The 17,937-nt window shown below is 39.9% G+C and overlaps 1 protein-coding gene across 1 annotated transcript in view; it reads right to left on the bottom strand.

The window, feature by feature from the left end:
* Positions 1–17,937, bottom strand: part of LOC145996355 (uncharacterized) — a 151,446-nt gene that overhangs the window by 89,511 nt on the left and 43,998 nt on the right. Inside the window, exons 12-15 of the mRNA XM_083132787.1 lie at positions 17,397–17,536; positions 12,050–12,295; positions 10,641–10,872; positions 9,341–9,472 (exon numbers count right to left, since the gene is read on the bottom strand). Coding sequence (XP_082988913.1) covers positions 9,341–9,472; positions 10,641–10,872; positions 12,050–12,295; positions 17,397–17,536 — 750 coding nt within the window. The remainder of the gene's footprint in view (positions 1–9,340; positions 9,473–10,640; positions 10,873–12,049; positions 12,296–17,396; positions 17,537–17,937) is intronic.

Below are 17,937 nucleotides of genomic sequence, written 5' to 3'. Positions count from 1 at the left end.
CATGATGTTATGCTCCAGAAGTACCCAACATTGATGCATCTGAAGAGAGTATTGTTGCAGGTCGATAACGCCCCATGTCACTGGTCACGAATTATTACCCAGAAACTACAGCACATGGAGAGAACTGAAGTGTTGCCTCATCCCCTGTACAGCCCTGATCTCATACCATCTGATTACCATTTATTTCCCTCTCTCGAGCATTACCTGCAAGGACGACAGCTCGACACGTTGGATGCTGTGGAAATGGGTGCGTGAGCTATTGGCCTCGAAACTAGCCGAATGGTATCATCGTGGGATCGTGGCTCTCATGGAACGTTAGCAGAAGACCATACAACAGAATGCCCTATACTTTGCCGAATAAGTCCGATGTCACACTTTGTGCCTCCAGTATCAATGTCCATGTGAAAAAACGAACGAATTTTTGACTCGCCCTGGTATTTGGAATTTTATTTTTTAGAATTAAGCAATGATTATAACTCTAGCATTTATATTGTCATGTAATGTTGGTGATAGGGGAGCATTTAATCAGAAAGATCAAATGGTAAGATCAATGGTGTGTGGCAGCAACTCTAAAAAATACGTATAAAGACTAATTTCCGATTAACAATAATTACAATTACACCAGTGGCAGCTGGCCAAGTGCAACAAGTGCAGATGCTTTCACCTAATTTTCAAATTAATATTGACATTTTTCATTTGCTTGTTAAATTAAACTATTTCCCAGCAGAACACACATGATAATACTCAAATAATACACCGCACGGCGCTACGCACGTGAAGAGTTCATCGTAGCATAAACAAACCAAGAGCAGACGCCCCCTGCGGAAGACTTTAGCCGGTTGTCATGGCAACGGTGATGTCACCTAGCGTTGGAATTGAACGGGTGTCACCATCTAGGTGCAGCAGTTCTCTCATCGACAGAAAACATTGCATCCAGTGGTTGTGGCAAAATCGTTGCGTTCTCGCGAGATCTTGTTCTGCGTGTGTGTTTCGCGTTTCCTATCGTGTGTTGTGTTCATGTGTTGAGCTGTGGTTTGTACAATGAACCCAGTAAATGACTTAGTGTGTAATTTGTTGCAGACACCATTTTCCAGATGGACGGATGAAGACAAAAAAGACGTTTTAAATTGTGGGGGACTCACTGACACTTACTATTTGTTTTTGATTGCCTATAAATGTACTTCTTCACCTGTTATTTTAGACTGAATTATACTTTTATTTAATCTTAACATACACAATATAATCTTAATGTTAGTAAGACAATTTATGAAACCTTCCTAATAAAGGAGACTTGTAAAGACCATTTTAAAGTTACGCTTATTATAATAATAACAGTACATGGCATAACAGCCCATGAGGGTCAGTGACTACATACCGACTGCTGGCCTCACTCCCACATGAGGTGGGAGATCATCCATCCAGTTACAGGGTGATGCGTGATCAGCACAACGAACCCCCAGTTGTTGTAGGTTTACTATTACCTGGTTATGGTACTCATTCACAGCTTCCAAATTTCCTCACGATGGTGGGTGCTTACAGGTCCAATACAAAGGCTGAAATCTCAGAGAACTTTGTTACAATTCCCCCAGGAGACTCAAACCTTCGCATGTTCCAAAGCTGGAGCCCCAAGCTTGCAACTTAGACCACATAGCCGTGGTGCGGAACAAAGTTACGCTTACTAAATATAAAAACTAGGAAATTACTATTTCATCCATGTTGCTTGGAAAGATCCTGACAAACAATTAGCACTATAACCAGGAATGGTCACCGATACTCTTCTTTCATTCCCCCTCCTCTCTTTCTGTCTGTGTTTGTGGATGTGGAAAGAGTACCTTGTGTACCTTTAAGAGTCAACATCAATACCAAGAAGGTGGTTTCATTCTTGACCATGCAGGTGTCTGGTTACTTGTATTAAGGTGAATGAATTAGTCATGTTCTTTTTGAACATATGCAAATTTCATATCAGATCCGTTGGTAAATTTTATCGGTATCAATAAACATTTCATATATACAGGGTGCATCGTGGGAAATGGACGGTTTTCAAATGGGGAATTTGAAGCAGGGAGAGGGGGTAGAGATGAAAGTAGGGTGGCATTGAACTGGTTAGGCCTTGCCATTTTCGGGTCGGCTGGACTGTTCCAGTCACGGCACCGTGGACATTTGAGTGTGTGTTCGCATACGACAGTTTCATAAAAATTGGCAAGTCTAGTATTGAAACACAGCAGCTCTTCAGGTTGGCTAAACTCTCACAAGGATTTGTGAATAACCATCCGTACAAACTTGTGATCGTGCAGAAGTTACCTGAAGAAGATTATCAACAATGTTCAGGTTTTGCCAGGAACATGCTCGACATTTTCGACAAATATCCTCAACTGACATTGCATGTACTGTTGCCATGCTGAGCCGAGCCGAGCCCAGCTGAACCGATCCGAAAATGGCATGGCCGAGCGAGTTTAATGTCACCCTACTTTCATCTTTACCCTCTCTTTGTTTCGAATCCTCCATTTGAAAACAGTCTGTTTCCTATGATACACCCTGTACTAAAAATGCATCTCACACTGTGGCCATTCTAAGACATCATGCTTTGGGCTCCAGCTATGAGAGAGTCTCCTGGGACAAGGGTAACAACTTTTCTCCTGAGCTTTTGTCCTGTGTATGAAACCTGCGGCCACCCAGCATTGTGAGGAAATTTGGGAGCTACGAATGAGTAGCGTAACAAGGTCATGGAAACCTACAACAAAGACTGGGGATTCGTCATGCTGACCACACATCACCCTGTAACTAGTTGAATTGAATTGAATTAAAATTTTGGGTGCGTCGGCACTTAAGGCCATTCTGCACCCTTCAATGTATTCGGGGAAATAACCCCTTAACTAAAACTCTGACTTAAGGGATTAAAACAAGGGGTGTAAAAAGCACCTTGCGAAAGTACAAGGTTGTAAAAAGCCATGCACAAAACAAGCATAACACATTAAAAAGTCAGAAGGTATTATAAACTTCCTCGCAGACGGTGGAAGAGACCAGCTCTTCGCATAAAACTAAAATCGTTGGATAAAACACTGTCGTTATCACCCAACAGGGATGACAAACAGCTGGGAAGATTAAAAGTCTCTCTGAGAATAGCAAATTCGGCACATTCAATAAGAATATGCCGAAGACTTAAAATAACGTTACAAACACGACACAACGGAGGACCCAGCCCTTTCAGCGAGTGGCCATGCGTTAGATGATTGTGTTCTATACGCAGGCGTATAAGAATAACTTCTTTTCAACGAGATGGACGGGACGAGGAACGCCAAGCACCTATGGTGGGCTTGATAGCATGAAGCTTGTTCCCAGTTTCCTTATCCCAGTCTGTCTGCCAAGTGTCAAGAAGGGAACAACGAAGCAAATTCTGCAGGTCCCTGGCTGGCAAAAGGTGGACGAGAACGTAGCCATCTGCTTCAGCAGACTTAGCAGCATCAGCTGTTTCGTTCCCCCTGGATGCCCAAGTAGCTAGGGACCCATCCGTATAAAATACATTAAAATTTGGGTGCTTCGTGCGAAGCTCTAAAAACCGCTGCTGGTATACAACCATTGGTGTTTCTGCCTTTGGAAGGGCGGTCAGAGAGAAATCGATCGAGAGTGCAGGAAACTCCCAAGTTGGGAGAGGCGGAATGAGTGGAGAGATGCCAGGAAGATCACTGTCAACACCAAGTGCTGACAGGATCTCATCTGCACGAACACCAAATGGTCTTGCCAGCCTACTCTGATCTGACATGGTGTGATATGAAAGATGTGAAGGCATCGAGCGAAGATGGATGAAGTAGTTCACTGCCAGCCGCTGTCTTCGCAGAGACAGCAACGGCTCGGGTGCTTCTACATACAAACTGGTGACTGGACTAGTACGGAAGGCACCAGAGCACATACGAATACCAGCATGATGGACAGTGTCTAGGATGCGAAGTCTAGATGGGCAGACAGAAGAATACACAACACATCCGTAATCGAGTTTCGACCTAATGAGTGCAAGGTACAGGCGAAACAGTACCATCCTATCAGCACCCCAAGAATTATGAGCTAAAATGCGTAAAAGATTGAGAACTCTAAGACAAGAGAACTTTAAATGGTGAAGGTGAAGTAGCCATGTTAATTTCTTGTTGAAAATGAGGCCCAGGGAGAACAGGTCAGGATCAAAATGACATGTACGCTGATGACAAAAGTGCACACACACGGATTTCTCAGATGAGAAGGTAAAACCTGTTTGGGAAGACCATTTAACCAAATGGTTTATCTTCAGTTGGAGTTGACGAGAAGCTGACGTGAGATTCTGTGAGCAACAAAAGATCGTGAGGTCGTCTACATAGGAGACCATGTACAGGGGCAAGAATGTTTGCCATAACATTGTTCACTGCTATGGCAAACAGAGTCACACTAAGTATGCTGCCCTGCGGGACACCGTTCTCTTGTTCATGAAGGTCCGAAAAGAAGTTCCCAACACGTACACAGAAAGAACGATCTGATAACAAGTTCTGAATAAAGTTGCTTGATGATACAAAAGTGCCACGTTGTGTCATAGGCCTTTAGGAGGTCAAAGAAAACTGCAACTAAATGTTCCTTATTGAAAAATGCATCCTGAATATGTGTTTCCAGCTGAACCAGATGGTCCAACGTGGAACAGTTGCAGCGAAAACCACATTGAAAATTGCTTATCAATGTTTTCCTGCAAAAACCAAGTGAGACGCTTGTTGACCATGCGCTCCATTAGCTTGCATACACAGCTAGTTAAGGCGATCAGCCTGTAACTAGAAGCTGTGGTGCACTCTTTGCCTGGTTTTAGGATAGGAACAATAATTGCCTCCTTCCAGAAAAGTGGGAATAGATCCTCCACCCAAAGTCTGTTAAACACCGTAAGAAGGAAAAGCTTAGCTCTACTGGGTAGATGACGAAACATCTCATAATGGATCCTGTCCACTCCAGGAGCTGTGTTCTTCGAATCCTGAAGTGCCTGTTCGAACTCCCTTTCGGTGAATTGAGAGTTGTATGGCTCGGTGTTATGACTTCGAAAAACTAGAGGATGTGTCGTTCCATACGGTCCTTCTCAAGACGGAAATGTGGCTGGTAATTTTCCGAACTGGAAGCTTCAGAAAACTGAATGGCCAGGATGTTTGCTATGTCTCCAGTATATGTATACAAAGTCCTGTCGTGCTCCAGAGCACTCAAGAGGAGTCGATGCAACCCCCTGGATGTGATGTACTTTGGTCCAAACGGCAGGGTCAGGGAAGACACGTATTGGACCCAGCATGCCTTCTTACTGGCTCGAATGAGTCGACGGGCACGCTTGATGCAGAACTGCTCGAGGTTTGCAGTACTGTGGTTCCTGTTGAACTGATCTAGGGCACGATTAATATCCTTGATGGCTGCACTGATCTCCGCAATCCACCAGGGGACTGGGCGTCACCTTGCAGGTCCACTGGGATGTGGAATTGAGGCACATGCAGAATCGAGGATGCGTGACACGAAGATATCAAGGGCATCAATTGCTTGCAAAGTCGACGCAAGATTGGCATTAAGATCCACTGCAGACTGAAGGGCACCCCAGTCAGCTCGACTGAGATGCCAGTGAGAGAGTTTTTCAGGAGAGCGCTGGAGATGTTCGAAGTTGAGTAGAAGAGGGAAATGATCGCTCCCACAGAGATCAGTGTGGACACTTCAAGAGGTGGTAGGACAAGTCCAAAGCAGAGTATGTGCCTGAGGACAGACTGAAATATGTGGGAGATCAATCATTCAACAACGCTAAACCTGATGCCTCACGGAATTGATCTACAATTTGACCCCGGGGCTCTGTACGAATGGAGCCCCACAAACGATAAGAATTAAAATCGCCCAAAAGAACCACAGGAGACGGTAGTTGTTCGAATACTGAAAGAAAGTCCTCAAGAGAGAATCGCTCGTTCCTTGTGATGTATACACAACACAGAGATATTGGCTGTGGTAGATGAACTCGCAAGGGGACAGCTTGGAGGAGGTTGGTGAGAAAGAGTGCTATCGAGTGGATGGAGTCACGAACACCAATTGCTACACCACCGTGAGCACGACGACCCTCAGGAAGCTTGTCGGTGCAATAAAGCGTGTATTCGTTCAGAATCACTGATTCGTTTGGGCGAAAATGTCTCTTGGAGACAAATGTGTGTGTTTTATGGTTGCGTGTTTGTGTGCGCACATGTTTGTGTATATTTTTTTTCAATATTCATTTTATGCAAAAATTAAGCAAGTTATGTTTATCAAGTTGAAAAGAATATATTTTATCATTTTTTGGAACCAACATACGAATCTTTCACATATTCACAATTTCAGAAGATATCTGCAGCAATAGCAATGTTGAGGAATGATGCAGGAGCAAAGAATATGTTGCGAAATTTATCAATTGTTTAATTATTTTCAAATAAATACATCAATTACATATGTTTTGTAGCATCACCAAGACTTTGATGTACTGGCTATGCTACTTTCTCGCATGTGAGGTTTGCTACACTGCTCCACCTTGTCACATCGTGCAGATTTGGGCTTTGACATTTTCTATTGTGGGCGTTTTTTTTCGCTCATACTATCTGTGGTCACATTGCAATTAGTAAAGCAAGTTAGCATATGGGCTTATAACCAGAATGAGGAATGGTAGGCACTAAAAATACTCAAAATAGGTAGGCAAAAAAGAGCACCAATACAGAATAGTCAGTAAAAGTGATGAACATTGACCGATATTTCATTTTTTCCTGGATTAGGCACTCAAAAAGCAGTTACTTTGGAAATATGCAATTGTAGTAAAACAGGCAAAAACGTCCACTATAAAATGCATGCATTCCTCACAGGAATTGAAATGGTTTTTAAATGTAAAAGCCTACATTGTCTGGCCAAGGAACAAAGAAAGGCATTTAGGGCAAACCCTCAGCCATATTTATGACATATTATATAGCATAAAATTATGAAATCTCAGAGTTCAGCCCATCCAATGTTTCTCAAAAGTTGGCACTACTAATCTTGACCATGGCGGAGTTGTTGTTATCAGAATCACACTCTGGGCTACCATTTCCCCAGTGTACTCATTGATAAGAGCAGGGTGGCCACTCTAGGACCATGACAAAATTCAAATATAATTCCCAGTTTTCAAGGCAAACTTTCCAAAAATTCAAGTATACAAGCAGATGTTTTCTCTATTTCAACCAGTGGCGAACCACACTGGAGGGGCGATATTCAGTCGACAAGCAATGGCAAATTTCTAATTTATTTAACAGCCAACATGATAAATTGTGACATTCGTTTCTCATCAAATATAATGTTTTTCACCTTAGCAGCACTTTTCATTTAACAGTATTAAAAGCATCGTGAAAGATGGAAGAAGTAGAATGCTAGCAGTTAGCCATCGTAGCATTTTCTAACTTAACTAACAGAGGAAAAGAAATACAAAAGGGAAGTTACCAGACAACTATACCACATTTTCAGGAATTTTTAGTAACATGCTAATCAAAACATATATTTTAGATCTACATGATGCAGGCTACATAATTGTAATCCAAATGCACTTTCCACTGAACACACATAAAAATAAAAACAAATGTGTAAAAAAGTAAAGTAAAAAGTAAAGTGTTCCCCAGTGCATAGCACCACGCCATGAAGGCGTATAGGGGGTGTGGGGGTAACGCCCCACACTTTCTTGATCCGGTCGTGAGTGGGGGTGATGTGATCAGCATCACGCCCCTGACCGCCTTTACCCCCCAGGGTTTCCCCCAGGTACCCATGTTATTCGACGCTGGGTAGGCGCCGGGGCCGCTTCCACCGTTAGAAAAGTTCCCGGATTTGAACCGGCCGGGGATCGAACCCGGGACCTTGAGCATGGTAGTCAGACGCGTTACCGACTGAGCCACCGCGGCCATTAAAAAACAAATGTGTGTGATTGATAACTTTGCAAGTAACAAGTAACAAGAATCAGTAGCCAACTTCAGTAGTTCAGTAGTAGAGTGGTTACAACACAACACATCACATCACACATCCTCATCATCAAGATTAGCCAAAAGTGGCAGAAAAGCGACACTAAATAACAAAAATCAAACAAACCTGTATTTTTTCAGTTGCTGATAATTTATTTCTTCCTCGTTGAAAATTGCTTTGTTTATTACTCTACGCTAATGTCAATGAGTGAATAAGTTTATGGAATAAGGATTTTTTTCCCAAACTGTTACCAACTGTTGGTATTTTTTCGTACTTGCTTCTGGCAACTCTTCATTGTTTACATTTCTCCGGGAAGAGAGGACAGCTTCAGTAGGGGCTGGGATTTCGGACGACTAAGCATGTTATTCTTCCAGCTGCCTCGCCTTGCTCCTTGCCAGAGAATGTTGACAGGGACGTAAAGCGCATGTGCGTGGAGAGCGGCACCCTGTCAGATTTCTCTCTCTGCAAGAGCCAAGTCTCGCATTCCCTCAGTCACCTGCAAATTTCACAACTATAGGGGGATAAAAAGAATACAAAACTGACTACCCAACGATCTGCAAGGAACGAAATATTTGCAATGTAGATAATGCGAAAATGTAGATGTTAATGTAATGTCTGTTCACTTGTGGTTACACACGGCAATGCAGCGTCCATATTGTTCTTATGAGCGGCTGCCACTGATTTCAACCTTACGCATTACCGCCTCTCACCACCCACACACAAATATATTAATATAAAGGGTATGTGTGATTCCAATGCATCCAAAAATTCTAATTCAATTCAAATAAATGGTATATATTAATTTAAGGTGCAGAGTTTACATTTGCAATTTCACATACTCAGACTTGCAAACTCCTGGATTTACTAATCTACCAAATTGTTAATTGTAAAAGAATTTCAAACTAAAATTTACCTAATCATCTTCATAAGTTTTTACCTTGTCTGTTAGATAGAATATTCTGCAAAGAACACTAACAAAGTAAACAGGTTGAGAGAATTCAGTTTTATTTTCCACACATCTTTTTCTTCCTTCCTCGATAAAAAAATGCTAAACTGTGAAAGACTTGCATCAAAGCATTTATAAATATGTATAAATTCAATGAGGATTTGGATTAATAAAAGTTTAAATTTTTTAAGTCTACAGGAAAAGTTCACTCAGAATTCGTGCATAATTGCAGGAATTCTCTGTGTGTATGCACCCTGAAGATGTTTCTTTAGGTACTGACAGAAAATCCACACCTTGGTCTCCAGCAATGGCAGACATACCATACCGACTAGACCATGCTCAATGAGTATCACTGAAATTTCTCAAACTTGAAAAAAAAGTGAGTTGAAAGCATAAATGTTTTGTGAGAGGAAGCAAGAATAAACTTACCCAACAATATCCACTTTTAATAATATACATATCTCTGATTATTTTCCCATTGTAGGAAATAATCCTGTTTGGAGCCACAATCAAGGTGTCTGCAACAGATGCAATTCGACCAAGAAGAGCTTCATCAAGATCCTTGAAAAGATACAAAGAAATATATGTGGTGTGGATACCTATAATTACAGTAAATAATTTTCACCTCTCAGCAGATGTCTGAGTGCTGTGGAATCTTTGTCTGTCTTTATATTTTACCAATGCTCAATTATCCTTATGTAGGGCATTCAGCCTAAAGGAATACCACCAATTAAATAAATTAATATCCATAGTGTACTTTTAGTTTGAACACCCTATATAATTCTACTTACTTTCTAAGAAACTGATAATTGAGATCAAAATATAGAAGTAGGGATGGGCAGAGAGGAAATTTTAGACGATAACAATAAAGTACTGACATAATATTTAGCGATTCCGATAACCAATATTTTACTGATCAAATATAAAATTCCAAAGTGTCCTTAAGCCGAATGATTAATTGATCTCTTTAATAAATGTATGTTATAAGGTGACTGCACTGAAAAAGACAAACTATATTTAGATATTTACTTTTTTAAAAAAATAGGGTATGGAGATTATCCATAAAAATTATAACAAAATGGCAGAATATTGCCCTAATTTAGAGGATATTTATAGGTATATCGAATCGATAAAATTATCAGTAATTTTACCTATACATCGATATGTCAATATCGGCTGCTACCGATAGAATACCAATTAATCTGCGATTAATCATTGTACTACTTGGGGGAAAATTTTAAATGAATAATGCACCTGTAAGAAAAGCATATATCAATGTTACTGAATTCAGTTATCGACAATTGTCTTGAAATTTGCAAGGCAGCACAGCAAAAGACCACACTTTGAAGAAATACCACTGCTGTCCTCAGCTGTTGAGGGGAAAAAACTAAGCAATGCAAACAAAAACAAAAAGTCCTAATTTTCTGGAATTTCTTAAAATCAAACCCATAATTGCCAGACTGAAAGAAACAGTTAAGGTCTCGTAGTACATATATCTAGTTTCTTCAGCTAATCATGAATAAAAAGCATTTAGTAGAGGGACGCTAACTTCCTTGCTTTTTTAGCAGTCACCACTGTTAGCTAGATCCAGATTCCTTGTAAATCATGGTCTCTGACACACAGCTCTGAGGACAGTTTACTCTATAAAAGACCTCTCCACTAGCCTTTTCCTGAAGATAAAGAAAAAATCAGACAATCTTTAATCACCAAAAAAAGTTTCGTCACATACCTGGAAAAGCGGTACCAACTTTAACTGCGGAATTATGTAGTCTGTTCGCAAGTCCTTTTGAAGGTCAGAAGTTGCATCCTTGAATAAACTTTCACCTCTCAGGAATGAGTATGCCTTGTTGTACTGCCACTGAGATTCCAGAAAATTGTTTAGTTTCCTCTTCAGAAGTGGATTGCCAATTAATTTGTCGACAAATGCATTCATTTTCTCCATCTGTGCTTGATATTTTGCTCTGAAGAAGGAAAGAAATAAGGTGTTTCTTTTTCCTTTAATATGGTAATGAATGCTGCAAAGTAGTTTTTTTTTAAATGAAACACAATGCAAAGGGGCAGCTCAGAACTAAAACCACAGTTCCATATGATATTTGAAAATGAGCATCTCATATTATCATCTCTCGCGGTGGCTCAGTCGGTAACGCGCCTGATTACCATGCTAAAGGTCCCGGGTTCGATCCCCGGCCGGTTCAAATCCGGGAACTTTTCTAACGATGGAAGTGGCCCCGGCGCCCACCCAGCGTCGAATAACATGGGTACCTGGGGGAAACCCTGGGGGGTAAAGGCGGTCAGGGGCGTGATGCTGATCACATCACCCCCACTCACGACCGGATCAAGAAAGTGTGGGGCGTTACCCCCACACCCCCTATACGCCTTCATGGCATGGTGCTATGCACAGGGGAACACTTTACCTTTATTACTGCATTGACTTAACTTTAGAAAAACTTTAGATTGCTTTTAAAATTAAGTAAATACACAGTTTGGGCAAATATAAATCAAATGTTAGCAGTGTTTTGGTTGGTACTACTGACATGTACATGAGGACAGGCCCCTAACAATAAAATAAAATCTGTTAAAAATTCCTCACCCAATTTTTAAAACTAGTTAATTCAATCATTACTTAACAAGAACTGAAACGATACTTGAACAAGTGTATATTTATCCCTATACTTGTCTCCATTTCTATATTCCCTGATGACGAGAGCAATGTATGCATTAGAAACATTGGAAGCCAACATAGACTTAACCTGGCTGGTAAACCAAGAACACGTGTTCGAATCCCGTTGCCAGGAAAGCTACAATTCCTATTTTTGAAACTATACTGTTTCCGAGGATAAAATCTCTTACCTATTAAAATTTGAGGCTGCTAAGGGACACTCAGCACACACAAGAACAGAACACAGGACTACACAACTCCACAGAGGGTTATCCTGGCTGTGGATCCAGGTGCCAGAACCTCGTTGGCCAATCAGGACTCATCCTGCAGTCTACAATGAACTTCAAATGACAAATCTGGAGACATTTCACACAGAAATATTTTTACTATACATCGTAGTCATGCTAAACAAGCTAGAAAATTAGCTCTGAACGACTTTTACAAAACTGACTGCTCAATCTACAACCCCTAATACTTACTTGTTGCTTCCTCTCAAAATATGGGTTGCTGTAAATTCAGTGGTGCAAAACACCAACAATACTACGCCAACAGTATTGCAGACACCAGCAAGTTCAATATCTCTTAGAGTAATGGGCCTTATGTTTCGAATTCCAGTTCCAAATACCAATGTAGAGGCATAGTAGACAGATACTACAAAAGCTGAATGCAACCTCTCTTTTAAGTGTGTACTTATGACACCATACCAACTATCTGGATTGCATTTCCTGTAACAAAGAAATATGAACATACTTAAGTGAAATGGATTGGACTACTTTTTAGTGATGGGGCAGATTAATCACTAACTACTTTATTACTTTATTGGCATTGCCCAATATAGGCATATGGTTTGTCTGTAAAATTACCCATCTGATATATATATATATATATATATATATATATATATATATATATATATATGGATAAGCAAGGAGGGCCAAAAGGGCTAAGTAAAAATCAAAGAAGGTAAAAGGAAACACTTACCGGACAGTAGAAAAATTTTAAATTTTTCCTTTTTGTTTCCTTTTAGCTTCTTTGAATTTTTTATATATATATATATATATATATATATATATATATATATATAGGGTCCGGCAGAATGAATAGTAGGATATAAAAAGGACAGAACGTCGAAACAAATCGAATAATTTATTGAAACACACATTGAAAACTAAGAATAATAGATGCCATTACATACCATATATGCCATTTTACTTGGTTTTGAAGATAACGCCCGACAGATGGTCGCCATCACGTTAGCGCATTCCTCCAGGCGGCGAACGAAAGCTCACATCACCCGCTCCAGCATGTCCAATGGGATCGCCTCCACAGCTGTACGTATCCTTGCCTTCAGTTCAGCCACGGTATGAGGACGTGTAGCGTACACTTGACTTTTTAGGTAGCCCCACAAAAAGAAGTCAGTGGCAGTCAAATCGGTCGACCGTTATGGCCAATGAATGTCCCCAAATCGGGAAATCAATCGACGAGGAAAATGACGCCGCAAGACAGTCATGGACCTGCGGGCCGTGTGGGCTGTTGCCCCGTCCTGTTGGAACCATATGTCGTTGTTCACCCTTGGAAGGAGGAAGTCATGTAACATTTGGACATAGCGATCGCTATTAACTGTTACCGCACGTCCATGAAGATCCTCAAAAAAATATGGACCGATGATGCCAAACTATGCCACACCGCACCACACCGTCACACGTTCACTGTGCAGGGGTTGCTCATGAAGCCAACAAGGATTAAGTGGCGACCAGTATCTGTAAGTCTGTTTATTGACACCACCGAGCAGATCAAAATGAGCCTCATCCAACATCAGTATGTTGTTTCGCATCTGCGGCTCGACTGTTAAAAGTTCCAAGCAACGCAACGCAAAGGTTCGTCAGGCATGTTTATTTTGTTCGATTAGTTTCTGTGCGACCTGCATTTTGTAGGGGTGGAAGTGGAGGTCTTCATGGATGATGCGCCGCAGGGAACAATCTGACATTCCTAGCGCCAAGGCATGTCTGGCAGCAGAACGCAGAGGACTTCGGATCAGTGCTTGACGGGCCTCCTTCACTCGCTCCTGGGTCCGTTGTCTCTTTGGTCGCCCCGGGCTTTTCTTTTTTGCACACGATGCATTAGTCCTGAATTGTTGCGCCCACCGTACAATCGTCCTATGATCCGGGACGATCTGATGTCGGCCCACCTGGAAATGGCGACGAAAGAGTCGCTGCACGGTGATTGGAGACTCGTTATTTTTTAAATATGCCTCAACAGCGAATGCTCGATGTTCCGAACTCCACAAGGCCATATTTACAAATGGCAGTCCTTCCTCAATGCAGCTCGCACACACGTCGTTGCGCAGGCGCAACAGCGACGCTGTACTACGTGACTCAAATCAGGCTATTCATTCCGCCGGATCCTGTATAACACAGGAATAGGATCAGAAAAGGTGCCAGAAGGGCGGATAAACACTAATGATGAAGGAGACAGTAAACACTTACCACACGAAGAGAAATTATTCTATATTTCGCGATCTATGTCGCATTTTCAAGTTGAAGAAGAAAGATCGGCGTTCCTCTTCTCTTAGTAATTTCTCTCCGTGTGGTAAGTGTTTACTGTCTCCTTCATCATTAGTGTGTGTGTGTGTGTGTGTGTGTGTGTATATATATATATATATATATATATATATATATATATATATATATATATATAAATCAAATAAGGTAAAAGGAAACACTCACCGGACAGTAGGAAAATTTTGAATTTTCCTACTGTCCGGTGAGTGTTTCCTTTTACCTTATTTGATTTTTACTTAGCCCTTTTGGCCCTCCTTGCTTTTATCCATTATATATATATATATATATATATATATATATATGCATGCCTGTAATTTAGTGCAAATTTCTGCCAATTGTTTGTTGTTATTATTAATATAAATGTATAATTTTGAGGTCCCAATTTTATCCACTCCAGGTGCCATACCCTTAGTGAATGAAGGCAGTGACCCTTCAAAATTAATCAGAAAAAACTATCTAAATATATAGTTTCTGGTTCAGAGGTAAAACTCACTGCAATCGGTTAGTTACACACATTAATTGAGGTGGTGAATAAACAATTCAAGTTTTTCAAGGAACGTATGCATCTGAAATTTTACATCAAATCTGTATAATATTGGTTATCTGCATTGGAAAAAATTTATATTGATAATTATCAGTATCAGCAAAAGTTCCATACAGTTCCAACACACTTTTTATCATCAATATTATTTAAGAACCCAACTTAAACAAAATAACATTTTAGCCAAGTCGATATTGCACTTTTATTTATTTATTTATTTATTTATTTACTGCTCTCAACAGAGGTAAACCTCCAATTACAGACGGAAGGATGTATTACACAGAAAAAAAAACAAAGAAAACAATACAATTAGCAAATATATAAACATACATCAACTGATAATACAAGTAATCAATTACGTAATCAATAATGAAATTAAACAATCTGTTTTTTTCTCTTGTCTTTCACCATACAAGAACAAAGACTTGTGCAATAATTACAGATATTAAATACCTATAGATATATAATTATAGAATATAATGGAAAATATTGGAAAAAATAGTGATAACTAGATGATTACAGTGTATTTGTTGTCATAATTCTTATTCAATTATTTTTTTATATACGTAGTTTAAATGGCAATGATAAATCGAAGGCCTGGTTATTAATTGAAAGCGTATTATACAAATCACACGTTCTACTTAATGGGCTGCTTTTATATTTCTGAGTTTTAGGAATTTTAGGTTTCTGTAATAATAACTATGTCATAGCCATTTGCAATATTGTTTACATAAAATTCTCGAGTCTTTGTGTTAAGCCCCCTTACATTTTGATAATAAACTGTTATGTTATCAATAGTCATTGTCTAGAAGGAATTAGTGGTAATGACATCAATTTAAGTTTATGTACTACTATCAGCAAGAATAGGTTCAAATTTAATTGCCAATAGCAGTTGATACATTTCCAAGTCTGACTATCTTACAGGGATCACAATGCTGCAGAGGATTTTACAGGGAACTTTAACAGTGTCCGACTATCTTACAAGGTTCACAATATGCTCTAGGGTCTTTTACAGAGTTCTCCACTGTTAACACACAGTTTCAATTGTTTCTTCTATTGTTGAAATGCATTTTGTGAAATAGCCTGCAGGTCCTGTAGGAAATTACTTTAATCTCTTTTATCATCTGAAAACGGCATCCTTCAGCTCATCCTCGGAACCCGAAGAAGTCCATGGGACTGGAAAGAGGGGGGGGGGGGTACAACAGTTGTGTTATGCGTTGACATGTCATTGTCATGGTGTAGCAGCAACTTTTTCTTTGCCAGTCTTGGATAATCTCCACAAGCATGGATTTATGTAAGTTAACACACACAGACTGGAAATAAAATAATGTAGAGTGATGTAACAAATGGAATATTATCTGTATAAAGAATCCCACTACGCAGTAGCAGAATAGCAAGCATTGATACACTGGTGTGCTGTTTCAAAGATTTGGTTTATTTTTGGACAGACGTCGTGCAGGTATCCTGGTTTTGTAAATACCTGGTTTTGTAAAATTTGCATTCACAATTTATTTTTCCTTTTTCTCTAAATATACATAGTATATTTACATATATTCTGTTGTTCATAGCATGTGTGTTTGGGAAGGAAGGGTAATGTTATCACAGCTCTTACACTCAAAGCCTTGATATCACTGTTGGCATCCACTTTAATGATTGCTACCAGGTAGTAACGCGTCTGACTACCATGCTCAAGGTCCCGGGTTCGATCCCCGGCCGGTTCAAATCCGGGAACTTTTCTAACGATGGAAGTGGCCCCAGCGCACACCCAGCGTCGAATAACATGGGTACCTGGGGGGAAACCCTGGGGGGAGGGGTAAAGGTGGTCAGGGGCGTGATGCTGATCACATCACCCTCACTCATGACCGGATCAAGAAAGTGTGGGGCGTTACCCCACACCCCCTATATGCCTTCATGGTGTGGTGCTAAGCACAGGGGAACACTCTACCTTTTTTTTTTTTTTTACCTTTTACCAGGTAGTAATTATCCACCCATTATCCACCGAAACCTTTATGCCAGAAACCGCTTACATCTCAGTACAGCCACATATTTGTGGTGAATAAAAGATAAAGATTTCAGTACAAAACTGGTACATTTTGGGGTCAAACACCATACATAAAATGGCATTTCGGTGTTAAAATGGTGAATATGTATAACCCTAAATTTGATTATAAAAATTCACTTATTTCAAAAAGTAAACATTTTCCTTCTAACAACACATTTATTCAGTTATCCAAATATTAAGTTTATTCGTGCATTAAGGAGTCCATTCTTAAATAACTCTCAGGATAATTCAGACTTCAGAAAGTGCCATGTTCGTAAATAAGGGGTGTATTTTGTGTTGGAGTTTTTTTTTGTTTTTTTTCACACTTTGCAGTTCAGTTCTCATCATTTAGTGACAAGCATGGTAGGAAAATGTACCTCACACCTTTGAAAAACGTGAGAAAAGAACATTACAGTGTGTTATCTCACATTTTGTGTTTCCATCAAAAACAAAATTTGCATCCCTCTACACATCAGCCATTAATGCAACAACAAATTCTGGTCTCAAATAGGTCACACGGTAACTTTCACACACATATAGAAACAACCCATACTTCCCATCCTCACTCAATTTTGTATGTAGGCAAAAATATACAGATGACATGAATACACAAAGCAGAAGAATGATAAAAACTTTTTTGATTGAATACAGAACTGTAGACAAACAAATGTATTTGTACTTACTCATAGAGGCAAGCTTCCATGTACAGAATTACACCAAATATGTATGTAAGATAAGTAATAAGCAAAATATATTTCCACATCCTAATGTACTGGATACGTTCATCTAGTTTAGATTCTTTTACTTGGAAGAACTCTACTATCTGAAATCAAAGGAAAAAAAACTAACATAAACCAAATTAAAATGTACAGTCAACTAAGAAACTAATACAGGTCCTTAACGTTAATACGTTCTACTCAGATATGCCAAACTCTGGCATCTCCGATGTAGTGCTAATGCAGTCACCTCGATACTTGGTGAACGCACATAGTTGTATGGATCCCACTTTAAACTGTAGGTCCAGACCTGATTAGCCTATCTGTGCATAAAGTAGACTTAAAACAAAAACGCCAACTCTGGCATCTCCACATGTTCTGCAACTTAAATTCTGTGCATGTTTGTTTATTTCAGGCATCTTGATATCACACTTTATGAACTGTTGGTGCCATAAACAGACGAATGCCATCTTTCTGCAATTGAGAGAACTAATACCAACTGAACTAG

The sequence above is a fragment of the Lepisma saccharinum genome, chromosome 1, assembly GCF_977018435.1.
Source record: "Lepisma saccharinum chromosome 1, izLepSacc3.1, whole genome shotgun sequence".
Lineage (NCBI taxonomy): Eukaryota > Metazoa > Arthropoda > Insecta > Zygentoma > Lepismatidae > Lepisma > Lepisma saccharinum.
Note: the sequence above shows the minus strand (reverse complement) of the source record. Positions and strands in the feature narration are given on the sequence as shown.